The 27,383-nt window shown below is 42.3% G+C and overlaps 1 protein-coding gene across 1 annotated transcript in view; it reads right to left on the reverse strand.

Moving 5' to 3' along the window:
- Nucleotides 1–1,198: 1,198 nt before the first annotated feature.
- The window catches only part of LOC106577952 (astrocytic phosphoprotein PEA-15), a 52,641-nt gene continuing 26,456 nt past the window's right edge, over nt 1,199–27,383 (reverse strand). Inside the window, exons 2-4 of the mRNA XM_014156433.3 lie at nt 8,417–8,591; nt 7,942–8,097; nt 1,199–7,498 (exon numbers count right to left, since the gene is read on the reverse strand). Coding sequence (XP_014011908.1) covers nt 7,434–7,498; nt 7,942–8,097; nt 8,417–8,588 — 393 coding nt within the window. The 5' untranslated portion in view covers nt 8,589–8,591 and the 3' untranslated portion in view covers nt 1,199–7,433. The remainder of the gene's footprint in view (nt 7,499–7,941; nt 8,098–8,416; nt 8,592–27,383) is intronic.

Consider the following 27,383-nt stretch of genomic DNA (forward strand, 5'->3'; position numbering starts at 1 on the left):
CTGAATATTCATTTTTCTAGCCAGATGTTTCTAGCCCAGCTAGCTAGCTAGCTAGCCTCTCATATGTTTGGCACATCTGAAGTCCCTCACCGCAAATCATATTGATTACCGATTTATGGTTATTATACACAATGTTTTTCCTTCTAAAATTGGTAGTTTTTGTTAATTAAATTTTATTCACTTCTTGATCAGAGTCTTGATAAACCCATTTAGAGAGTTCGGCCAACTTTTAGAATGGAAAGCACATTTGAGCATTCTATTTATCCATTCATGACAAATGTTTGGATTGTAATTGTAATCCTAGATGTTCAGTTATAGCATTGGTGAAATGTAGACAATTCAATGACCTGCTATTTGTCAATATTGCCCATGTAATAATGGGGAGCTAACATGGCTGGTGATTTGTCAACATTTCTAAATATACGTCTCTGACACCGGCACGAGGGGAGTTCAACAAAGATTTCATTTGCCGCGAACATATTATTCTACCTAGTAACAATTTCAGATGAACGATTCAAATGAACATTCCAGTGTTACAGAGAAGCCGTAAACAGCACGTTTTTGAAGGGATTACTGTGGCAGTTGAGCAACAATATTCAAACAGAAAAAGATTTTTGCTATTTTTACTACATGTAATAGAACGTCTACATCACCACATGATTATTTGTAGTGGAAGTTTAGACCAGCAACAGACTTTAATATGCTATTATGTTTCCCGCACACTACCTGTTGGCTGTTAGCTAGCTAATACCTGTTAGCAAGCTAATGTTAGTGAATATTTGCAGCTAACACAAACCAAAATGGAATGTGTTAGCTTCTGTTAGCTAACAATCGCAAACAGTTCACCTTGTTGAACTCACCTCTCACTGAGCACCTCATAAAATGACATACAAATCCCGCTAGCTAGTCTCTAATGCAAAAGCACACACTTTTAAAATGGTTTCTTACAGCCACCAAAAACGTCCATCTTCAACTTCCGTCTAACGAGGTTCCGTCCCGATATTCACACTAATATACTCCACATACATTGGAGCAATGTATGTGGCCTATCTGGAATGCAATCTAGATAGTATGCTAGTGTGGATTTTTGGAGTGTAACCTCTGAGAGATTGTTCAGTACACATACCATTTTTGGATTCATTCATGTCAACAGCACATATAAGCAACTAAACTAAAGTTGGCACTTTTTTCTCTGGTGTGAAAGCTTGCTTAATGTAAACATTTATTTGTCAATTTTCACATTTTACATTTGTTATTTAGTCCTAGAGGCTTGAATAGAGATGGTTTAAAAAAGCATGTGCACAATTAAAAATAATTTTTGCTCTCTCACTCTTTTTCTAACCCAATCTTTCTCTTTCTCTCATGGTTCAAAGATGAACAGTGGTAATTGTAAAATCAAGCATGTTTGTCATTGCTGTTTCTCCTTAACAAATCTTTCAGACATTCAACATCCTCAACTTCACTAATTTCTCTCTAACAACACAGAACTCCACACAAACATAGCCAACACAACCTGCCTAGCCTATTGTACAGCATCATGTGCAAGTTGTGAACATTCAACACCTTAGAAGTTCTTTATTTCAGTACTTAATGGCAGATGGTTCCTTCCATAGGATTCTTTGGAAACAGAAACTGTAATCCATGTTTCGGGTTGGTTTCATGGTAAGGAACCATGTAACCATAAGTTGTAAAATATTGAATTCATCCTAAAACCTTTGTAATCTATAGTTCACCAGCTACTTCAAATCCAACTCAGACCCTTGATTCAATCTATTACAGATAAAGAAAAACCACAATGTGGGGTCGTGCACTTTGTTAACACTTCTCGAAAGTGTAAACTGCTAACCTGTAGAAACCCATTAAATCCGATAAGCCCAGTAAGTTGTTCCTCTCGCAGACCTTATTGTCATTGGATATTAAGACGAGGGTCTTCATCCACTAGTTCACTGCACTTCACTGACCCCAAATCCCCCCTCCTCTGTCTCTATCTATCTATCTATCCATGTGGTCACAACTGCAGATCAACACTTTATTCTACAGGAGAAAAAAAAATTAAATGAAGGAACAAACTTCTGAGTGAGAATACGTATTTAGAGTTCTTTTGATTTTTGCTTTTCTATCCAGTGGCCTACCAATTGATCATTGCATTTCACGACACAACAAAGAAAAGCATTTCTATCAAAAACAATGACAATAATCCGATTAAAAACAACAAAGCCACAACAATGATGTGAAGGGATTATCACAATGGATCTTCTGTTGTAATTTAGCAACTGTCTGGATAATCTTGGGTGTATTTTGGGTGTGTAGTCCACCCAAAAAAAGGAAGATCTTTTTATTGTCACATACACCGGATCGGTGCAGTGAAATGTGCTGTTTAACAGGGTCAGTCAACCATAGTAGTTTGATGCCCCTGGAGCAAATTAGGGTTAAGAGCCTTGCTCAAGGGCACATCGACAGGTTTTTCAACCTTTCGGTTACTGGCCCAATGCTCTAACCACTAGCCTACCTGCTGCCCTTAAATACATCAAATGATAAGAATAAAAATAAATGTGAAATAAAATACTGGAATATAATCTGTTTGTTGTTTTTTAAGAAAAGCTGGTCATATCTACTAATTATTAAAAGCAATGCAACCTCTAAATCCATATATAAAGATTAAAACATGGATAGAGAGCTAAATTGAAGTGTGGTCTCTGTAATATAAATTCTTACTCAACATCAGCTAAGTGACACGTTTTTATCCCATGATTTGTCTCCAGTTAGTTAACATATCAGGATACTTAAAAAAATACAAAAACAAACAATATATTGGCATTAAATACATTAATCCATTACAAAACAAACACATGGATATACATTCACAATATATATGTACAACCTAATAAAAAAGAAAAGAAAAAACGTAGGAAAATTAACTACTTTAAAATTCCTTCAATCATAATTTAAGTGTATTGAATGCAAACTAAGGGAAAAGGGCAAGGTAAAACTCTTGTAGTTTGAAAAGTTTGAATTGAAATTGTAGTTTGATGAGCTCATTTTAACGGTAAGCTTTGTTGTACATCTTAAAAATATAATTCTAATTTATGAATGTCTTGGTTATATTCTTAGATATTTGTCATATATGCTATATTTATTATTATTGTTGTTATTATCATTATTATAGTTTTTTGTTGCATTTTTTAATATATATTTTTCTCAGCATTTCTTTGTAACTTGATATGTAATAGGTACACAGAATTCCAAATTGACATCATTTGTGAGTGATATGTAGTTATTGTATCTGCCAATGGCCACATAAAAAGCTAAACGATGTCATACACATAATTTCTAACCAATCAGAAAGATATGAAATCCACACAGAGCCTTATGGGTTTGAGATTTTACCATAGGTATAGAACATTAGGCTGATGTCATAAAGCCCCAATGAATCAGAATTGAACAATTTCTCTGCCTTCTTAGCTACGACCAGTTCTATCAATTTTACTGTACTTGGCATATGTAAGCTTGGATTAAAAAGAAACCAAGAAATTAAAACGTCACCTAAGAACCTATGGTTGTATCTCACACAGTGTGAGTCCTTCCTTGTTGTCTTTGCATTGTAGCCAATGGGGAAAGGACTATATCAGAGTTGCCATTGGGAGGGAGGAAGGGAGTGGAAGAGGATATGTGGAAGAGGGGGAAGTGAGAAAGAGAGAAAGGTGCTTTCAGTGTTTTTTTCTGAGAACAGGAATGAGGGGGGGGGGGGGTTGCATTCTTAGTAAAACATATGGCAACTTCCTCACTGCTTGAATTCATTTTCTGGGCTGAAATATAAAAATATGCATAGGCTACAGTAGCTACAACAACACGTAAACAATCCCAAATACAAATGTGTTTAGATATGAGGAGAATCGTGAAGGTTGGTCCTTATTGGTACAGGGCAATTGATTTGTATTATTGAGTTTATCGGTGCGTTGTGTGTGAGGTTCACCCATCACTCTATCTACTGACATCCTACCACACAATCGCTAACATGGCACAGTCCATTAACCATTGTGGAATTCTGACATGAAAAAAATACCTAAGCAACATGGTCACAAACACGGATTCAAACATCCCTACTTACAGTTTAAGTATCTTTTTTAACACACAAAACAAAAACAAGACAAAAAAACACCTCCCTTGCGATCCTCTTAAAAATCTACAAAAAAATATATTTAAAAATATGTATTTTTGTTTTTGGACACACTTTGTTTATAACTCCCTATTACTGTTATGACAATTTCTCTGCTTTTCTTCAGAGCTGTTAGTAGTAAGTGAAATAGTAAGCCTAAGAGGATCTATAATGGTCATCTGACACAAACTCTTCCTCCAGCAAGGTGAGCACATATCTACCCTGTCTACCAGCACCCACAGATCATAGCGGTAAGTACAACTGATTGCCCTTGCCTGCAATACGAACTGCTGCTCCCTAGCAACAGATAATCCTAACCATAACCCATTCAGCACAAATTACAGTAGATTAGAAGTCGCACCAAACAACAGATCTAGGATCAGATTACACATTTTGGCACAGAGTTCATTAACAGCAGCCACCGCTTCACCATAAAGGGGTGCTGGCTTCCTACGGGGGGCTTGCTTGGCAATCAACCTTACAAACAACTCGCCCTGAATATATTTACAATACTATTTTTGACTCAGTTCAGTAGTTTGGGACGCATTCATTAGTATCAGAGTAGGAGTGCTGATCTAGGATCAGTTTTGCCTTTCAGATTATAATGCATAATGATTATATAGACAGGGGGACCTGATCCTAGATCAGGAATCCTATTCTAAAGCATTTCATGATTACAGTCCCTGGTTTACATAATGAGGATAATATATGTGGAGGTGTATATATCAAAGATAAGTGCATAGGATACTAATAAGTTCCAACACTATACGTTTAACAGCGAGCAATACAAAACCAGATCACAGAAACTGCGATGGAAATAAAAGTCTTGGTCATTGGCACTTGGGGGTAGGGAAAGAGGTGGTGTGGGGAGAGGTGCGTTTCGAGGCTATAGGAGAGAAAAGGCCGTTTTTTTCCCCCAAAGAAAGTGGTGGCCGTGACTGTGCAATTATAGAGTTTGTTGTATAGGTGTTTTTGAGATCTTAGGACCCCCGTGAAGGTTACATCAGGATCAGGAGCCCTCAGCTCACACACTTATAATCAGTATCCCTGCCTAGACCCTTTAATTTGGCAGACATCTACACAGACCAGTCGTGAGTCGTGAAGCCCTCAGCAAACTTGCAAAATAGTCCCCCTTCTTTACGAGTGAGATTGAACGTGATGTGTACTGACTGTACAAGTGTGTGGGTGCAACCACACATGCTCACACACATTTTCACATTTGACACATTAGTTGTCATGGAGTGTGTACACCGAATTCTGCTAAGACTTCTTCGTAGGGAGGAAACACAGTGTAACATATATGACTAATTTGTTTTTTTAAATCAACAATCTTGCTTTGTTTTATGTATGGTGACTGAGAGCCAAAATGTGTTAGGGATTATTTAGGGCACAGTTGTCAATCTCATTCCACCGAGGGCTGAGTGTCTGCGGGTTTTCGCTACTCCCTTGTGTACTTGATTGATGAATTAAGGTCACTAATTAGTAAGGAACTCCCCACATCTGGTTGTCTAGGTCTTAATTGAAAGGAAAAAACAAAAAGCTGCAGACACTAGGCCCTCCATGGAATGAGTTTAACACACCTGATTTAAAGTGTAGTGCACTGTTGTGTGTGTATTGTTGATTAATGCAGTACTTGGGCTTTTCACAAAGCAGATAATGAACTATGTATGTATATCATTGGTTTATATATTGTACTTTTTTTTTCATGATATTGCGGCAGTTTTTCTTTTTCTGCTTCTATCCACCATTTTGTTATTTCCTTACATTTCTTTCAGAGACTGTAGTCCCTCCCCCTGATTGGTCAGTTGTTTTATGTCCTGAAAAACTTTTGGCTTGGAATTTGAGTGGCACTTTCGGAGCAGAAAGACATTGATTCTTATTCAAACACAGTAAATATAATACATATTTTATATCCTTATAAAATATATATATTTTAGTTTTTCTAATATCAGATAGTGTTTCATATAGAGTTTTTAAATTGATCAATGTATATGTTTTTACAATAAGGTGTCTTTTTAAAATACGATTTCACATTAAAGGAGCATTGAATCTTTGTGTAAAATCACTGTTTAAAAACAATATTATTTGACAGACGCTGGATTACCGTTGGAATCACATTACACAGCACTGTAATGAGAGTTCCCTGCTTGCATTAGCCTAAACCTAGCCTTAGAGTTAGCTTTCAATAATGATATATGTATATAAAATATAATTATATATGTATATATAATATATAATACATAACTATATAATTATATATTACATACTCAAAGCTTAGTATGAACAATACAGAGAGTAGCCTATAGGCTTTATGTCCCCCATGTATGAATTCTATTGGTCCTTATAACGATGTAGGGTATAGGATAGCATGTTCATTTTAAGTCAACAAAACAAAAAAGACGATGAAATGATACTATTGTCATGGTGTAATACCATATAAATATAAGAATACATATAATATCACATTTTCTTCTTCCATAATTCCATGCTATGGCTAGGCTAAAGGCAAATATTGGCTTTTTCTATGAATACCTAACGAAACACTTTTTAATATCCAATGATCTGATGATTTCGTCTGAGTTTTGAGTAAAGGAAATATGACACCTGTACTATAGCTTTCTTTTTGCTCCACTGATAAAGCGTAATGCATAATGCTAAGTTAAGTGGAATCCTACTTCCACTTAAGTGACATTTTCACTTAGTCTCCCATTGATTTGTCTCTTAGTGGAATAGCAATTCAAGTGTACTGCAAGATTGATTGAAGGATATGGTTGCAAATCTATGTACCTAATGGCAGCATGTTCATCCTAATGGCCTAACACAGGTCATGCAAATACCGTATCTGATATAATGCTGCTTTTCCTGCAACATTTCTAGGTCGAACTAGAGGGGATCCCATACAAACACAAAGAGAGATATGTTTGAACGCACACACACGCTCACACACACACACACGGACACGCATTCAGACACACACTTACACATTTTCTTAAAACAGTGTTACAAGTACAGGTACGTACACAAGCTCTAAACTGACCAACACATCTGTTAACAAGGGGGATTCATCCTCTCCATCTTTCATCTTCAGCTCTTCCTTAGCCTTGGATAAAGGGGTGGTGAAGCATCATGGCGCTCTGATTGGTTGATTGGAGAGGTGCTGCTAGTGTCTCTGGGTAATATGGTTTGTGTTAGTGGAACTGGGGGAGGCGGGAGGAGGAGGGGGGTCGAGATGGTTGGAGTGCCAGGGGTCAAAGTGCAAAGGTCAGAGGTGTAGACCTCACACTTTTTTAGGGGGAGGAGCCAGCTTGATGATCTCGTCTTCAGAGGGCTGGCGAATGATATCTAAAGAGATAGAGAGTGGAGAGAGAGAGAGGAGAGAGAGTTAGTCTCAGTAAGCTGCTGCAACAGACGTGAGAAAATGACTGAAAATAAATGAAGAAAAAGTCAAATAAGAAAGAAAGAATTTAGAAATCTGAGGTTAAGTGAGAAGAACGCCTCGATGAAGGACTAAAGAAGACAGAGCTCAGAGAAATACAGTTTATAGCTAGAGACAGATTAGGAAATAGAGCTCAGAGAAATACAGTTTGTAGCTAGAGACAGATTAGGAAAGAGAGCTCAGAGAAAAACAGAAAAGATAAGGAAAAAGTGGAGAGAGGAGGGAGAGAAAGAGTGAGAAAAAAACAAAAAGTGGAGTGAGAAAGTTAAGGCAAGAGGAATTAGGAAGAAGAAATACAAAAAAAGGACAGAACGTTAGAAACAGAAAAAAAGAGGTATAGTAAAGTGACCTTTGTATTTCTTGGCAGAGGGGATACGTGTGAGCTTGGTGTCGACCTCATCGTCCTCAGAGATCTTGAGAACCGTGGTGCGGTACTCGATGACCCGGGTCAGCAGGTCTGGTCGCCGTGAGATCTCAAAGATGTGCTCAATGTATGACAGGTTATCTGTGAGGGAAACATAGGACATTTTTAAGGTGCAAAAGAGCACAGATCTTTGCAAAAATACGGTAAACCTTACTATAACATGGCAGCGTGATTACATTTTTAGATTTTCTTAAACGTGCTTTATAAGATCTGTGCTCATTTGCAGCCTCCTTCCTCCTGCTCCCTCCTCTCCCTCTCTCTCTCCCTCCCTCACCTTGTGCCAGTTTGTCATTCTTCGCCAGGTAATTAAATCACTCTCCACTCCCCTCCATCCATCCTTCCCTCCCTCCCTTTCCCTTCCCGAATGTTGAGCTGGGAAACCTGGAAACGTCTCCCTCACCCTGTGCCAGCTTTTGGTTCTCCTCCAGGTAGTTGAACCACTCCTTGGAGGAGGTGATGGTGTTGCTCTGGTCCTCCGTGATGTCCTCCTTGCAGGCAGACTTCAGCTGGTCCAAGTCCTCATTGGTGATGTTTTCAGACAGGTCGCTGAGCAAAGAGCTGTACTCCGACATGGTCTGATGGAAGGAGGGGGAGAGAGCGAGGATGAACGTTAGTCAATTCTGGTTCTTTATCAGAGAAAAAACAGGATGAAGGCGATCCAAAACAGCCCAGGTAATGAGGGTCACAGAGGCATCTGGCTAGCCTTAGTTTGGCATGACAAGGCTTGGAATGACAAGGAGTGGCAAAGAGTGGAACGATAGCACAAACAGATATATGACCATGCTAACCTCTTGCTGCCAAAACTAGTAAACTATTATTAAATAATGTACATAAGAGCATGAATGTGTGGTTACATTTCTTTAGTCTGTCAGTGATCTGTTCTCTAGACATTTCCCCTTAACCCTGTAACACAGTCAGTTCTATTTCTGATCCGAGAGCTGTGTTTACAGGCACCCCCTACATGGAGCTGAGAACACAATTATATCTCTTTAGAGACAAGTAGGAGAGAGAGAATGGGACAGAGAGACCGAGAGAAAGAGAGACTCTATTGGACACTGTCCTTCTATTGTGATCTCTGTTACAACAAGTTCTCCCACTCTACCGATGGCAGACTGGAAAGTGGCTATACTTACCATAGTCAGGAAGCCACAGAAACATCAAAACGGTATGCAGTATTGGAGACAGCTGTGTGTCTGTGTGTGTCTGTCTCTCTGTCTATCTCTCTGTGTAAGTCTGTGTGTGGATTTGTGTGTGTGCACTATTGACTTCTGTACAATGGCATCTGCGTACAATACAAAATGAGTAATGGTGGATTAAGGAGCATCGAGTGACATCCACAACAATGGCTTTCAGTTGTCACACACGCATGAACGCACGCACGCATGCAGACGCACTGTCTAGACTTGAAAAGGCGAAGTCAAATGCTTGGTGGATCTCTCCGAAGTCTATTGTCTGATTTAGTGTGTGTGTGTGTGTGTGTGTGTGTGTGTGTGTGTGTGTGTGTGTGTGTGTGTGTGTGTGTGTGATGAACAAGGCTCATGGATGGCCTAAATACTATAAGTGTCATATTCTCTTCTACCAGCAGAGGGCAGTGGTTGCTCTATAGATGCAATGGTGTGTGTGCCCTCTCTCCCTTACCTAGCTGCCCAGACTCCTTGCTCCGGCCAAACGCCACGCTCACAGATGTTAGTTTCTTCTCTGCAATGAGTCTGGATCTGAGTACCACCCAGACCCTTCACTGTAATCTCTCTCTTGGCAGAAACTAATCTCAGGTCAGTTTGTGGCATTTTCCCTCAAAAGGTAAGGTTATAGTAGGGTGATCCTAGATCTGTGCCCAAAGGAGCGAGGTATAATAACAGTGTGTTTTACAGGCCCTCCCTTCATTCTCTCTCACACACACACACACACACACACACACACACACACACACACACACACACACACAGTCATTACCTTAAATGTCACATGCTCAATCAAAAGCCATTTTTACTCAATAAAGTGAAGGTAAAGGGGATACCTATTCAGTTGTACAACTGCATTCAACTGAAATGTGACCGAGGACTGCCTGGGGAAACACACTTCCCAGGTGAGACCGAGGACTGCCTGGGGAAACACACTGCCCAGGTGAGACCGAGGACTGCCTGGGGAAACACACTTCCCAGGTGAGACCGAGGACTGCCTGGGGAAACACACTTCCCAGGTGAGACCGAGGACTGCCTGGGGAAACACACTTCCCAGGTGAGACCGAGGACTGCCTGGGGAAACACACTGCCCAGGTGAGACCGAGGACTGCCTGAGGAAACACACTGCCCAGGTGAGACCGAGGACTGCCTGGGGAAACACACTTCCCAGGTGAGACCGAGGACTGCCTGAGGAAACACACTTCCTAGGTGAGACCGAGGACTGCCTGGGGAAACACACTTCCCAGGTGAGACCGAGGACTGCCTGGAGGACTGCCTGGGGAAACACACTTCCCAGGTGAGACCGAGGACTGCCTGGGGAAACACACTGCCCAGGTGAGACCTGGGGCCTGCCTCGGGAAACACACTTCCCAGGTGAGACCGAGGACTGCCTGGGGAAACACACTTCCCAGGTGAGACCGAGGACTGCCTGGGGAAACACACTTCCCAGGTGAGACCGAGGACTGCCTGGGGAAACACACTTCCCAGGTGAGACCGAGGACTGCCTGGGGAAACACACTTCCCAGGTGAGACCGAGGACTGCCTGGGGAAACACACTGCCCAGGTGAGACCGAGGACTGCCTGGGGAAACACACTTCCTAGGTGAGACCGAGGACTGCCTGGGGAAACACACTTCCCAGGTGAGACCGAGGACTGCCTGGGGAAACACACTTCCCAGGTGAATGGACCGAGGGGACTGCAGCTGCAGGGCTATGTGACACACGTGTGCCTGGGAGGGTGTGTGTGTGTGGGAGACCGGGTGCATGTGTTTGGGAGGCGTGCGCGTGTGTGTGTGTGTGTGGGAGAGAGGGCGCACGTGCTTCGGCAGGTGGGAGGGTTACCTGATTGGGACGGTGCGCGTGTGTGTGGGACACAGGGTGCCCATGTGTTTGGGACCGAGTGACTGCCTGGGGGGGAGAGAGCGAGCACTGTGCCTGGGAGGGTGTATGTGTTTGGGAGGGTGTGTGTGTGGAGAGAGGGTGTATGCGTTTGGGAGGGTGTGTGTGTGTGGGACGCGAGGGTGCATGTGTTTGGGAAGGTGGGAGGGTTATGTGTTTGGGAGGGTGTGTGTGTGTGGGAGAGAGGGTGCATGTGTTTGGGAGGGTGTGTGTGTGTTGGGGGGAGAGAGTGTGTATGTGTGTGGGAAGGAGGGAGGGTGTATGTGTTTGGGAGGGAGTGTGTGTGGGAGAGAGGGTGTATGTGTTTGGGAGGGTGTGTGTGTGTGTGGGAGAGAGGGTGCATGTGTTTGGGAAGGTGGGAGGGTTATGTGTTTGGGAGGGTGTGTGTGTGTGTGGGAGAGAGGGTGTATGTGTTTGGGAGGGTGTGTGTGTGTGGGGGGGAGAGAGTGTGTATGTGTTTGGGAAGGTGGGAGGGTGTATGTGTTTGGGAGGGAGTGTGTGTGGGAGAGAGGGTGTATGTGTTTGGGAGGGTGTGTGTGTGTGTGTGTGGGAGAGAGGGTGTATGTGTTTGGGAAGGTGGGAGGGTGTATGTGTTTGGGAGGGAGTGTGTGTGTGTGGGAGAGAGGGTGTATGTGTTTGGGAGGGTGTGTATGTGTGTGTGTGGGAGAGAGGGTGTATGTGTTTGGGAAGGTGGGAGGGTGTATGTGTTTGGGAGGGAGTGTGTGGGAGAGAGGGTGTATGTGTTTGGGAGGGCGTGTATGTGTGTGTGTGGGAGAGAGGGTGTATGTGTTTGGGAAGGTGGGAGGGTGTATGTGTGCATTACAGTATATTAATGAGTATTTTGTGTTTTATATCACTTGCACTTCTAGAGGCCTTCAAAGGCTTCTAAACTGGCAGCAAATACAGGACAAAAGAGACCATCTGGACACTGCAAAATGCTCCAACATTTAAGGTTTAAGACTTGCTGCCACACCAATCTGTCCCCTATACATTTTAAACTGGTGGGACACTATAACCACATATGAGTTAAATTGGTACAGCATTCTCCCTCACGGGTGCAACAAATAGGGTGTCTTACAAGGCACGCCTCAAGATATGTTAATGCGCAAGAAACAACAATACCATGCACTCACTAGTGGTCAAAAGGTTTTTTGCGCTCCAAAGATACGGTACGGTACTGTATTCTGTGAGATTGAATTATAGTACCATTCAAAATACAGCAATTCTTTCTTAACATTCTTAACATTTTCCCACAATGCACCGTAATTTACAGTATACTGCAGTAAAACGTATCAGAGTATTTTACTGTTAATAATGCAAAAAAATGACTGTATAATTTACAGTTTTCCATTACAGTGTAGTCTATTTCCCCTTATTTCATTTTTTTCTTTCTGTCTCTCCCTTGCTCTCTTTCTTATTTTTTGTCTCTCTTTCTGTGTCCTTCCCTCTCTACTCTACATCTCTCTCTCTCTCTCTCTCTCCATGCCTCCTATCCCCTCTTTCTCTCCCATTCTCTCTCGCCCCGTCTCTCTCTGTGTCTCCTATCCCCTCTCTCTCTAGCCCCCCTTTCTCTCCCATTCTCTCTCTCTCTGTGTGTCTCCTACCCCCTCTCTCTCTCTACCCCCCTTTCTCTCCCATTCTTCCTCTCTCTCTCTCTCTCTCTCTCTCTCTCTCTCTCTCCATGCCTCCTATCCTCTCTCTCTCTAGACCCCCTTTCTCTCCCATTCTCTCTCGCCACGTCTCTCTCTCTCTCTCTCTCTCTCTGTGCCTCCTACCCCCTCTCTCTCTACCCCCCCCTTCTCTCCCATTCTTCCTCTCTCTCCCATTCTTCCCCTCTCTCTCTCTATCTCCATGCCTCCGATCCCCTCTCTCTACCCCCCTTTCTCTCTCTCTCTCTCTCCATGCCTCCTATCCCCTCTCTCTCTCTAGCCCCCCTTTCTCTCCCATTCTCTCTCGCCCCGCCCCCCCCTCTCTCTCTCTCTCTCTGTGTCTCCTACAGCCTCTCTCTCTCTACCCCCATTTCTCTCCCATTCTTCCTCTCTCTCTCCCTCCCATTCTTCCCCTCTCTCTCTCTCTCTCTCTCTCTCTCTTGCTCTCTCCATGCCTCCGATCCCCTCTCTACCCCCCTTTCTCTCCCATTCTCTCGCTCTCTCTCCATGCCTCCTATCCCCTCTCTCTCTCTCTACCCCCCCTTTCTCTCCCATTCTCTTTCACCCCGTCTCTCTCTCTCTCTCTATGACGAGGCTGACACTACTTCCACACATAGTAGACACCCTGTCTAAATCCAGCACGTTCTCATGAACACAAACATGCTTTTGTCTCCTGCTCTTCTGCTCTCCCTGTCTCTCCACCCCTCCCTTCCTCTATTCCAGTGTTTGGAGGTTGGAGAGGGGAGAGAACCTCTGCTGGTCTTCTCTGTTTCTTTCCCTCTGCTCTCTCTCCCTCCTCCATTCCCTCCCTCCATCCCAGTGTAAGGAGGGTGCAGAGGGGGGACATGGCTGCCTGCCTAGCCCAGGCAGCCCCTCTCCACTGTGACTAAACTGCTAAATCTACCCCCTGGCATCCTTCTGGCCTAGCGCCTAGCAGACCTGGGTTCAAACAGTATTTGAAATCATTCCAAACACTTTGTGATTGATTGAGCTTGACCTTCTTCATGGATCAATAGAATAGTCTCAAAATTGTAATCCCCTACCATCTGATAACTCTAGGCAGGCTAGAGTAAACGCTCAAAGTTATTTGAAATGTTTTACAAATTATTTGAACCCAGGTGTGGCAGCCTAGAGCCTAGCACACCATAGAGACTGTTAATTTGACTAGAGAGCAATGTCACTGTGCTATTATCTCTTTCGCAGACAAGACCTACTGTTCTCACACACGCACGCAGGCACATGCTGTCAAGCACGCACATACACACACGATTGTCAAGGAGCTAAAGGAAGCAGCGAGTAAAATATGAGGGGAAAACATGCTTCACACACCCGAGAGAGGGAGATTAAGCCTTCTCCTTTATCGCTCTCTCGCTCTCTCTCTCTTTCTCTCCTTCTTTCTCTCTCACCCTCTCTTTCTCTTGCTCACTCTTTCTCTCTCTCTGTGCCTCCATCACTTTTTTACCATGGCTACTCGACCACGTTGGAGGGTCCCTCTCAGTGCTCTACAGTGCAAGCATTTCATAAATATTGTCAGAAGTATGGACACGTGCAACTTGCGATTTATAGCTAAATATATACTGCAGTTGCTGTTTTCAAAGTATTTCTGCCATTTTGTTTCATATCTGTTAATGCACAAAGAAATACGAATCCTGACGTTATATCCCACCTCGCGCAGCAACACTGCCTGTCTGGGGGGCTGTGCGCACTGTGAGTGAAGTTATGAAAGTTTCATTTTTAGAAGCAAAGCACACCGGCAAAGAAGTTGGTATCCTCGTGTTTCTTGGATATTTACATTGTTTTGTTCACAACTTCCACTGCTAGAGAAGAGACGTTGTTGGTCTCTACTAGTCAGATTCTCACAGGCACACCTGACAAGTTGAGTGTCACACATTTCAGCAAATAAATGTCCTGTTTCAAATAAACTCAATGTCTAAATTAATTGTTTACAAGGTTACCATGAATTACCATGAATTGTTTTCGAGGTTCAATATTGGATTTGTTAAATAAAATTATTCAGTAGTGACAAAAAAAAAAAGATGGCAATAATACATTTTTATCGGCAGTAAGAAACGGCTAGCCATTGGCTGCTAACAGCTGAGAACTGTTCGCTAACTGGCAAGCACAAAAACAGTCAACAACTTCGGGAGTACAGACCCCCAGAAATCAGCCGATCGCCCTCTACTGGGCAAAATCTGTCTGCATTAAGGAAATAGACGCCTGGCTTAAATAGAAGCTTGTCTGTGTTCAGTGATTTAAGCAAATAAACACCCGGGCTACTAATTTAAGTTTTACATTATACGGACTGTGTGTGTCTGCTTGATTGGGGGGCTGTTGTTCTAATAATCCCCCCCCCCCCCAAGCCATTCACCCCGCTGACATTGCCATGGAGACCGGGCCCTGCTTTGTCTTTCAGCCCGGAGACTGTTACCTAGCGATAGAGAGAAAGAGAGTGAGGACAAGATGTGTGACCTGTTGCCACAAGAAAAGGGCAACCAGTGAAGAACAAACACCATTGTAAATACAACCCATATTTCTGTTTATTTCTTTTCCTTTTGTACTTTAACTTTTTGCACATAATATGACATTTGAATGTTTTTATTCTTTTGGAACTTTTGTGAGAGTAATGTTTAATGTTTTTTATAGTAAAAAAAAATGTGTTTGTTAATTTTTATTGTTTGTTTATTATCTTCTTCACTTATTAACATATGTTTCCCATGCCAAGAAAGCCCTTGAATTGAATTGAGAGGAGAGAGACTGACTGACTGACTGACTGACTTGAGCTTTTGAATGTGACACCATTCTACAAATGTGACTATGGTGACAACGTCTGACTGATGTCCACACACACGGACACAGGCTCACTGTTCTATAGCTCCATGACCAATATCTTTTGAACCATAATAGTCTACGCCCTGTCTAAGCCAGAACACACAGATTTTGGCCTTACTGCTATTAGCCCATACAAACGCGTTGAATAACAGATTCACTACATGGAACAACAGATAGTCCCAAAAAATGAATAAAAACAAAGTTTGTTCTGAAACGTCTCTCCTATACCTGATAAGAAAGATCAGGAAACATTTTTTATTATTTTTTAAACATGTATTTAACCCTTTCATATGGCATGAAAATCCATTTATCCTTCCATTCATGTTTTCAACTGGTACCGGGGGACCTTTAGACAAGTCTTTTGAGACCTGTGGGTGTCCTAGAACAGAACAACTGACATATACGTGTACATGAGAGTCTCACCATATTAGTGTGTAGACCAAACTGTTCTGACACTACATACAGAAGTTGGCAGATCAGCTTGACCGACGTCAGAGGAGTCCCAAGACGCTTGTAGGGGGTCGTAGAGCAGAACGGAGAACAACATCGTGTTCATGAGAGTCTCCTCTCATAATAGTTTGCAGAACAAACCATTCGGAAGGTACGGACAATTTTGTGAGAAGACCGATTTTCGGGATGTCTCATGGTCTGACAAACACCGCTCTAGCTCTGCCACCTTTCACCGCAGATTCGGAAGTGCGACATCGGTCGATGTGGTGGATTGAGACGCATCCAATGCAAATGAACAGATATCTCCAGCTTGAAATTGACATATGTTTATGGGGATGCTGTTATTATGCTGATTAGATGTTGGTGGGGGCGTGGACATCGACCTTAGGGGGTTTTAAACAATGCCGGATTAACATGGACCTCTTCTACAAATAAAATATCTCTTCTTTAGACATGGTGTGTGCTTGTGTGTGTGTGTGTGTGTGTGTGTGAATGTTTGAGTGTATGTGTGAATGTTTGAGTGTATGTGTGCGTGTCTGAGTGTATGTGTGAATGTGCACACACTTTTGAACCATGGGTCTCAAAGCTTAACCAGGGTGAAATGGCTAAATAGCAATCTTTACATGTACCCATATGTGCTCAAGAAAGCACATATACATGCCCGTCTGAAGTTTGCCAATGAATATCTGAATGATTCAGAGGACAACAGGGTGAAAGTGTTGTGGTCAGATGAGACCAAAATGGAGCTCTTTGGCATCAACTCAACTCACTGTGTTTGGAGGAGGAGGAATGCTGCCTATGACCCCAAGAATACCATCCCCACTGTCAAACATGGAGGTGGAAACATTATGCTTTGGGGATGTTTTTCTGCTAAGGGGACAGGACAACTTCACCGCATCAAAGGGACGATGGACAGGGCCATGTACCGTCAAATCTTGGGTGAGAACCTCCTTCCCTCAGCCAGGGCATTGAAAATGGGTCGTGGATGGGTATTCCAGTATGACAATGAACCAAAACACATGGCCAAGGCAACAAAGGAGTGGCTCAAGAAGCAGCACATTAAGGTCCTGGAGTGGCCTAGCCAGTCTCCAGACCTTAATCCCATAGAAAATCTGTGGAGGGAGCTGAAGGTTCGAGTTGCCAAACGTCAGCCTCGAAACCTTAATGACTTGGAGAAGATCTGCAAAGAGGAGTGGGACAAAATCCCTCCTGAGATGTGTGCAAACCTGGTGGCCAACTACAAGAAATGTCTGACCTCTGTGATTGCCAACAAGGGTTTTGTCACCAAGTACTAAGTCATGTTTTGCAGAGGGGTCAAATACTTATTTCCCTCATTAAAATGCAAATCATTTTCTAACATTTTTAACATGCGGTTTTGTGGATTTTTTTGTTGTTATTCTGTCTCTCACTGTTCAAATAAACCTACCATTAAAATTATAGACTGAAAAAATTATAGACTTTTACCTTATCATAAGTAGACATAATTGCAAATGATTAAATCCTTCTAATAGAAGTAAAAACTGTTGTCACCTTTTATTTATGAATTTTACTTTAATTAAATGAGTCGACTCTTCACATGGGATGATTTCACTGAACAACAAAAGAAAGGGAATATTGAATGATCCCCAATGATCCATTGCATATCCCAAAAACGTTTTCAACATACATCTGTACAATTATAGTCTAGAAACTCTCAGGTTTCCAAGTCTTCTCCCTGGACCTCCTCAATGTCCACCTCTTGAACATCAGATTCTGAGGCCTCATCTTCATTGTCATTTTCCAACCTTGTTGAGGATGGCTCATTGTCAGGCTCAAAAAGCCTAACATTTCCACAGACGGCCACCAATTTTTCAACTCTTGTGTTGGTCAGCCTGTTGCTTGTTTTGGTGTGTGTGTTCCCAAACAAGGAACAGTTGCGCTCTGAGGTGGCTGATGTTGGTGGGATTTGGAGGATGATGGAGGCAACAGCGGAATGAGCTAGATTAGAAAGATTAGAAAAAAAATGTTTAAAAAACCCCAAATACAATTCCATGTACAGATAAATAGTTAAGCAGTTAGATTGAACAACTCCTTTGTAAGATACATGTTTTAAAATGAAACACGTATGGAAAAAGGTCAATCAACAGTCCCCAGTTAGCAGGCTCAAGCAAGCTAAAACCCACAAGGTAGCAAAAACTAACTAGCAGAAATTGTTAACAAGTTAGAAATGATTTAAACACTGCTGTAGGCTACTATTTACTAGTTAACAAAAAATCATGTATGTCATATAAAATATATTCACCCCACACAGTATTGTAATCAAAACTTACCAGAAAGCATGTAGTCCTTGGCTCATACAGTGTAGTAGTGGGGGCTCAATAGCATCTCATTAGTGTGCAAGATCTTGAGAATCAGCTGTACATGTGATGGGAGAATGCACTGTGCATGCAGAGGGTTGAATTGAATTGGTGATAGTTTAACTAAAATATGCCACAAGACCTAGAATTGCCTTATGTGTATCCCACAAAAAAGGCTCACTGTTATAAGCTAACTTTTCTGATGAATTTAAGTAAAACTCTCAAAATTCCCGGGGTTTACTTTCCATGATCAAGGGATACTACAGGGTATAGTATAATATTCTACAGTATACTAAAATTGACTATAGAATTCTATAGTAAGTACTGTAGTATTCTATTGTAAACTGTAGTATTCTATAGTAAGTATTGTAGTATTTTATAGTAAACTGTAGTATTCTATAGTAAGTACTGTAGTATTTTATAGTAAACTGTAGTATTCTAAAGTAAGTACTGTTTTATTCTATTGTAAACTGTAGTATTCTATAGTAAGTACTGTAGTATTTTATTGTAAACTGTAGTATTCTATAGTAATTACTGTAGTATTCTATAGTAATCTGTAGTATTCTATAGTAAGTACTGTAGTATTCTATAGTAAACTGTGGTATTCAATAGTAAGTACTGTAGTATTCTATAGTAAACTGTAGTATATTTTTATGCCTCAATCAGTCTTTCTTTTATTCACTCTCATAATCTTAAATGATCCTGTATCTTTTCTAAACTCAGTCCCTCCACGGCAGCCCCACTTTCCTTCTCTGCTACAGTGTTGAATTGTCGCATGGTGTGGAGCTGCTGAAAACAAAACATAAACAAACACCCACTCCCAAAACTAGGACAGGACAACAGGGGGCAATTCAGACTCTCTGCATGGTGCCACAGCATATCTCTGTCCACTGCTGTGTCGCTGACAGACACACACACACACACACACACACACACACACACACACACACACACACACACCCACACACAGCTGGCTGATACACCCTGCGGAACACTTCTGGAGCTAACAGAAGGTACGACTCCAACATCTTTAAACACAGATCCACTTTGCCCAAACTACACTACAGACCGGTGGCCAACTGAAATGGAAAGAATAATACTATTTGGTTATACTATATTCACATATTATTTTAACATTTGTGACAGTTGATTCATGACTCTTGATTCATGACTCATTCCTAAAACTAATTCCAATTTACCAGCGGTTTGAGATTACTTGGGAATCAATTGGGCTATTGAATGCCACTTGTCATTTTTCGAGAACAATACCGTATGTCTGATACTAGCGTTAGCATCCCGTATTATCGGCATATTCAACAGCGTTTAAGAAATATATGAACTTCAACAGTGTTATCTTGTGATCAAGCCATCAATGTTTTGTGATTATTGGTGCGGTAAAAATGTTAGCTAACGTATTAGCAATTAGCATGTTTAACATTTCAGTGGAAATACTACGACTAGCAGCAGTTTAGCAATAAAAATACGTCCGGTATTATCGGCATACGGTCCCCAGTTATTGGCCACCTTACTATTTTGTTCAATTACAAGATATATCCATTTAATTTTGTTCAAAAAAGAGACAACAACCTCATATCCGAAGTGTTTACTAGATAGTTGACTAGTTAGCTAGCCTTCCAGTAAAAAAAAAATACTTGTCTGTCAACTTTTCATTGCGTAGCCCGGTGCGCCCTCCTGTAGACTCTTAAATGGTTCATCACCAGCATCTTCTTCAGTGTTGGAACCAAATAAAGTCACATTATTTGTTTTACAGACTAATCTTGTGTTTTGAGAAAGTAGATAACATTTTAATACTAACGTATAAATGAATCATTTAGGTAAAATTTGGATATTAAATTATCTGTCACACAGTTGAATTTTACAACACACATAAACTGCAATAAAAATCAGTGGTCAGCTAGCGAGAAGGGCGTCTTAGTCGCAAAACGTACCGTTATTTTCTAGGCCACTTAAATGTTGAGCTCGAGGTGATCCTCCAACCGCTAGAGAGTGTCTGAAGTTAGGGGCTGTCCGATATTGGGGGACAATGAGCTAACAGTGAAGCACTATTCCACTGACTGAGTCTCTGTCTGTTCTCTGTTTTACAGCTAGAGGGCTTCAATTAAGCATTGTCATGTGAATCCATGCACGCACGCCCACACACCAAATTAAGATTTGATCTCACCACAGCCAATTAAAGGTTAAAGGCCACGCTTAAGGTCACAGCCATTTGCCTCTCCTCTCCTTCTCAAATCAAATCAAATGTATTTGTCACATACACATGGTTAGCAGATGTTAGTGCGAGTGTAGCGAAATGCTTGTGCTTCTAGTTCCGACCATGCAGTAATATCTAACAAGTAATCTAACAATTTCACAACAACTACCTTATACACACAAGTGTAAAGGAATGAATAAGAATATGTACACATAAATATATGGATGAGCGATGGCCGAACGGCATAGGCAAGATGCAGTAGATGGTCTAGAGTACAGTATATACATATGAGATGAGTAATGTAGGGTATGTAAACATAATTATATCTCTTTCTCCTCGTTTCTCCTCCTCTCCACCTCCCTGACCCTCTCTACCACATCCTCTCCTCCTCTAACTTTGTTTCTCTCTCTGTTTATCTCTCTGTTTCTCTCTCTGTTTCTCTTTATCCCTCCCTCTGTTTCTCTCTCTGTTACTCTCTCTAATCTCTCTGTTTCTCTCTGTTTCTCTCTCTGTCCCTCTCTCTGTTTCTCACTCTGTTTCTCTCTCTCACTCCCCCATCATGCCATATGCTTCCAACTGCCTTCCTCGACAGCTACAGGATTTAAACGATCCATCCAACCGGCCAACCAGTCTTTAAAAACAATATGTTCCCTTCCTCTCCAACCCTATTTACCCTACAGTGGGAGTGTGTGTGTTCAGTGGGTCTATCTGTCCCTCTCGCTGTACCACTTTCTCCATCTCTATCTCTCTCTTTCTCTGTCCCTCTCTCTCTGTCCCTCTCTCTGTCCCTCTCTCGCTCTGTCTCTCTCTCTCTATCGCTCTCTCTCTGTCCCTCTCTCTCTGTCCCTCTCTCTCTGTCCCGCTCTCTCCCTCTCTCTCTCTGTCTCTCTCTGTCTCTCTCCCTCTCTTTATCCCTCTCTCTGTACCACTTTCTCCATCTCTATCTCGCTCTCTGTCCCTCTCTCTCTGTCCCTCTCTTGCTCTGTCTCTCTCTCTATGTCCCTCTCTCTCTGTCCCTCTCTCTCACTCTCAGGCTCTCTCCCTCTCTGTCTCACTCGCTACCTGTCCCCCTATCTCTCTCTCTCTCTACTGCTCTCTCTCTCTGTCTCTCTCTCTCGTTCCCTCTCTCTCTCTCTCTCTCTCTCTCTCTCTCTCTCTCTGTCTCGCTCACTCTCTGTCTCTCTCTCTCTGTCCCTCTCTCTGTTCCTCTCTCTGTTCCTCTCTCTGTCCCTCTCTCTGTCCCTCTCTCTGTACCGCTCTCTCCCTCTCTATCTCACTCGCTATCTGTTCCTCTCTCTGTCCCTCTCTCTTTCTGTCCCTCTCTCTGTCCCTCTCTCTGTTCCACTCTCTGTCCCATTCGCACTCTCTCTGTCCCTCTCTCTCTATCCCTCTCTCTCTGTCCCTATTGCACTCCCTGTCCTCCTCTCTGTCCTGCTCTCTCCTTCTCTCTCTCTCCCTCTCTCGCTCTGTCCCTCTCTCTCTCTCTGTCCCCCTCTCTCTCTGTCCCTCTCTCTCTCTGTCCCTCTTTCTCTCTCTCTCTGTCGCTCTCTCTCTCTGTCCCTCTTTTTCTCTCTCTCTTTCTCTGTCCCTCTCTCTCTCTGTCCCTCTTTCTCTCTCTCTCTGTCGCTCTCTGTCTCTGTCCCTCTGTCTCCTCTCTCTCTCTGTCCCTCTTTTTCTCTCTCTCTCTCTCTCTTTCTCTCTCTCTGTCCCTCTCTCTCTGTCCCTCTCTGTCTCTCTCTCTCTCTGTCCCTCTCTCTGTCCCTCTCTCTGTCCCTCTTTCTCTCTCTCTCTCTCTCCCTCTCTTTCTCACTCTCTGTCCCTCTCTCCTTCTCCCCATCTCTCTCTCGCTCCCGCATGTCTTTCTTTGTATCTTTTCTCTCTCTCGCTTTTTCTCTCTTTGTCTATGTCCACTTCCCGGTTTCCTTTCCTTTACCGGAGAACATGCCTCTTCTTTCTTTCTCCTTTTGTTTCTCCTCTCTCTATAACTCTGTATGGTATTGTGATCCTTGTATAATAAACACAACAAAAGAAACCACAAAGACTAGGGCACTATATAGAAAATAGGATGCCATTTGGGACAGAGCCAAAGACACAAGCTGCACTCCTGATAATCTAAACTCCCATAGGGCTTTGCCAATGTCTCAATATGTATTTCCTCTCTGAACAGGATGAGAGAACACGGGTAAACACACACGAGATGGCGCCGACAAACACGGTCGCCCTGTTTCTATCTCCTAGCCAACTTTGCAGTCATTTCTTTGTGTTATTTCTTACGTTATTTAAATCCAGACTTGGTTTCTTCTATCGTAATCGCTCCTCTTTCACCCCAGCTGCCAAACTAACCCTGATTCAGATGACCATCCTACCCATACTAGATTACGGAGACATAATTTATAGATCGGCATGTAAGGGTGCTCTCGAACGGCTAGATGTTCGAACGGCTAGCCCAGTCAAAACTGTTCGCTGCTCTGGCACCCCAATGGTGGAACAAGCTCCCTCACGACGCCAGGACAGCGGAGTCAATCACCACCTTCCGGAGACACCTGAAACCCCACCTCTTTAAGGAATACCTGGGATAGGATAAAGTAATCCTTCTAACCCCCCCCCCCTTAAAAGATTTAGATGCACTATTGTAAAGTGGTTGTTCCACTGGATATCATAAGGTGAATGCACCAATTTGTAAGTCGCTCTGGATAAGAGCGTCTGCTAAATGACTTAAATGTTTACCATTCGGCCATCAGATTTGCCACCAACACTCCTTATAGGACACATCACTGCACTCTATACTCCTCTGTAAACTGGTCTTCTCTGTTTACCCATCGCAAGACCCTCTGGTTGATGCTTATTTATAAAACCCTCTTAGGCCTTGTCCTTTGTTGCATTTATAATAATTATTATAACTTTGAACAATTGTGATGACTATGTGTGTGTGTGTGTGTGTGTGTGTGTGTGTGTGTGTGTGTGTGTGTGTGTGTGTGTGTGTGTGTGTGTGTCGGGCATACTGATGCTCACTGGCGGTAGCTGTTGTATAAGATGAGGGTCTAAGGTCAAACAGAAACCATGGGAGATGTCCAACAAACAGACTAACTAACTTCCTCCTCACACACAGATACACATTCAATCACACACACACTGTGGAGAGGGAGGGATGTAGAGGAGGGAGAGAGAGAGGATGAGAGAAGGATGTAATGTGGCATACAGTAGTACACAAACACCAATGCAGTTGTAAATAAGAATGCCCAGAAACTAGAATATGCTATGTTCTTATCTGACCTAACTTGCCTAATTTATTTATAAAACCCTCTTAGGCCTCGTTCCCCCCTATCTGAGAAATCTACTGTAGCTGTCACACCCTGACCTGAGAGAGAGGGTTTGTTTCTCTATGGTGTTAGGTCAGGGTGTGGGGTGGGCATTCTATGTTTTTGTATTTCTTTGTTTTGGGCCGAATATGGTTCCTAATCAGAGGCAGCTGTCTATCGTTGTCTCTGATTAGGAATCATACTTAGGCAGCCTTTTCCCCACCTGTGTTTGTGGGTTATTGTTATTTCTGTGTGTGTGTGTAGGGCACAGTGCGTTACGTTTCTTGCTGCGTACCTATTTCTTGTTTTGGTTTCGGTTTCCTTCAATAAAGATGTGGAATTACCGGCACGCTGCGCCTTGGCTCCTATATGACAGGGAATTTGAAGACAGCACTCGTGACAGTAGCCCTAGTCCTCCACATACAACACCAGTTCTGCCAGTCACATTCTGTTAAAGGTTCCCAAAGCACACACATCCCTGGGTCGCTCCTCTTTTCAGTTCGCTGCAGATAGCGACTGGAACGAGATGCAACAAACACTCAAACTGGACAGTTTTATCGCAATCTCTTCATTCAAAGACTCAATCATGGACACTCTTACTGACAGTTGTGGCTGCTTTGAGTGATGTATTGTTGTCTCTACCTTCTTGCCCGTTGTGCTGTTGTCTGTGGCCAATAATATTTGTACCATGTTTTGTGCTGCTGTTTTGCTACCATGTTGTTGTCATGTTGTGTTGCTACCATGCTGTGTTGTCATGTGTTGCTGCCTTGCTATGTTGTTGTCTTAGGTCTCTCTTGTCGTGATGTGTGTTTTGTCCTATTTTTTTATTTAATTTATTTTTTATCCCAGCCCCTGTCCCCGCAGGAGGCCTTTTGCCTTTTAGGCAGTCATTGTAAACAAATAAGAATTTGTTCTTAACTGAGTTTCCTAGTTAAATACAGGTTAAATAAAAATACAAACATTTGGTAAGAATGTTTCATGAATTATTACCTACAGATGAAAACAACTGTTGGATATTAGAAGAGGTGGTAACGGTTGAAATTTGAGCTTCCCTGAGCTGGATCCTTTGTTTGAACTTCCAGATGCTTCTCTATTCATCTATTCCCCTCACGGAACAACACCTCTTCCCTGTTTGACCTAGATAGTTTGTGTGTGTATTTATACGTAGGCTACGTGTGCCTTTTTAAAAATGGATTATTATTGAATGATATAACTCACAGGGGAGAGAGAAGCTGTTGATTACTTGGAATCTTTTAACTTTGTGGCAAAGTTTGTATGTGTTTTGGTGTGTGTGTGTGTGTGTGTGTGTGTGTGTGTGTGTGTGTGTGTTACATACAGGTAAAAGCCTCCCCTGCTGATAGAGGACATATGGTATTACTGTTCAGTGGTGAAACACACACTCCCACACACACACACACACACACACACACACACACACACACACACACACACACACACACACACACACACACACACACACACACACACACATTATTAACCTCAATACTAAAAGACACCCAGTAGTTAGTCAGGAGTTAGTCAGGAGTTAGTCAGTAGTTAGTCAGCAGTTAGTTAGTAGTTAGTCAGTAGTTAGTCAGTGGTTAGTCAGTAGTTAGTCAGTAGTTAGTCAGTAGTTAGTCAGTAGTTAGTCAGTGGTTAGTCAGTAGTTAGTCAGTAGTTAGTCAGTAGTTAATCAGTAGTTAGTCAGTAGTTTGTCAGTGGTTTGTCAGTAGTCAGTCAGTAGTCAGGCAAGACTTAGTCAGTAGTTAGTCAGTAGTCAGTCAGTAGTCAGTCAAGAGTTAGTCAGTAGTTATTGAGTGGTTAGTCAGTAGTTGGTCAGTAGTTTGTCGGTGGTTTGTCAGTAGTTAGTCAGTAGTCAGTCCGTGGTCAGTCAGTAGTTCGTCAGTAGTTAGTCAGTGGTTTGTCAGTAGTTAGTCAGTAGTCAGTCCGTGGTCAGTCAGTAGTTCGTCAGTAGTTAGTCAGTAGTTAGTCGGTAGTTTGTCAGTAGTTAGTCAGTAGTTAGTCAGTAGTTAGTCAGTAGTTCATCAGTAGTTAGTCAGTAGTTCATCAGTAGTTCATCAGTAGTTAGTCAGTAGTTTGTCAGCAGTTTGTCAGCAGTTAGTCAGTAGTTCAGTAGTTAGTCAGTAGTTAGTCAGTAGTTAGTCAGTAGTTCATCAGTAGTTAGTCAGTAGTTAGTCAGTAGTTAGTCAGTAGTTAGTCAGTAGTTAGTCAGTAGTTCATCAGTAGTTCATCAGTAGTTAGTCAGTAGTTCATCAGTAGTTCATCAGTAGTTAGTCAGTAGTTCATCAGTAGTTAGTCAGTAGTCAGTCCGTGGTCAGTCAGTAGTCAGTCCGTGGTCAGTCAGTAGTCAGTCCGTGGTCAGTCAGTAGTTCGTCAGTAGTTCGTCAGTAGTTCGTCAGTAGCCAGTCAGTAGTTAGTCAGTGGTTAGTCAGTAGTCAGTCAGTAGTCCGTCAGTGGTTAGTCAGTCAGTAGTTAGTCGGTAGTTAGTCAGTAGTTAGTCAGGAGTTAGTCAGGAGTTTGTCAGTAGTTAGTCAGTAATTAGTCAGTAATTAGTCAGTAGTTTGTCAGTGGTTAGTCAGTGGTTAGTCAGTAGTTAGTCAGTGGTTAGTCAGTAGTTAGTCAGTGGTTAGTCAGTGGTTAGTCAGTGGTTAGTCAGTGGTTAGTCAGTAGTTTGTCAGTGGTTAGTCAGTGGTTAGTCAGTGGTTAGTCAGTAGTTAGTCAGTAGTTAGTCAGTGGTTAGTCAGTAGTTAGTCAGGAGTTAGTCAGTAGTTAGTCAGTAGTTAGTCAGTAGTTAGTCAGTGGTTAGTCAGTAGTTAGTCAGTGGTTAGTCAGTAGTTGGTCAGTAGGTAGTCAGTTGTTTGTCAGTAGTTGGTCAGTAGTTGGTCAGTGGTTAGTCAGTGGTTAGTTAGTCAGTAGACCAAAATCCCTTAACTTAATTTCTTTATTTGTCTGTGCCAGTAAAATGTTTTATGATTCATTCAATACCTAATGTATTTTTTTTTTTATCTAAAAGTTTGTGGAGTATGTTGATCCATTGTCCTTTGTTGCATTTATAATAATTATTATAACTTTGAACAATTGTGATGACTGTGTGTGTGTGTGTGTGTGTGTGTGTGTGTGTGTGTGTGTGTGTGTGTCGGGCATACTGATGCTCACTGGCGGTAGCTGTTGTATAAGATGAGGGTCTAAGGTCAAACAGAAACCATGGGAGATGTCCAACAAACAGACTAACTAACTTCCTCCTCACACACAGATACACATTCAATCACACACACACTGTGGAGAGGGAGGGATGGAGAGGAGGGAGAGAGAGAGGAGAGAGAGGATGAGAGAAGGATGTACTGTGGCATACAGTAGTACACAAACACCAATGCAGTTGTAAATAAGAATGCCCAGAAACTAGAATATGCTATGTTCTTATCTGACCTAACTTGCCTAGTTAAAATACAGATCACCATCACCTTGAGATCCTTCCCATCCCTCTCTCCTCCC

Source organism: Salmo salar, chromosome 18 (assembly GCF_965601325.2).
Source record: "Salmo salar chromosome 18, fSalSal1, whole genome shotgun sequence".
In the NCBI taxonomy this organism is placed as follows: domain Eukaryota; kingdom Metazoa; phylum Chordata; class Actinopteri; order Salmoniformes; family Salmonidae; genus Salmo; species Salmo salar.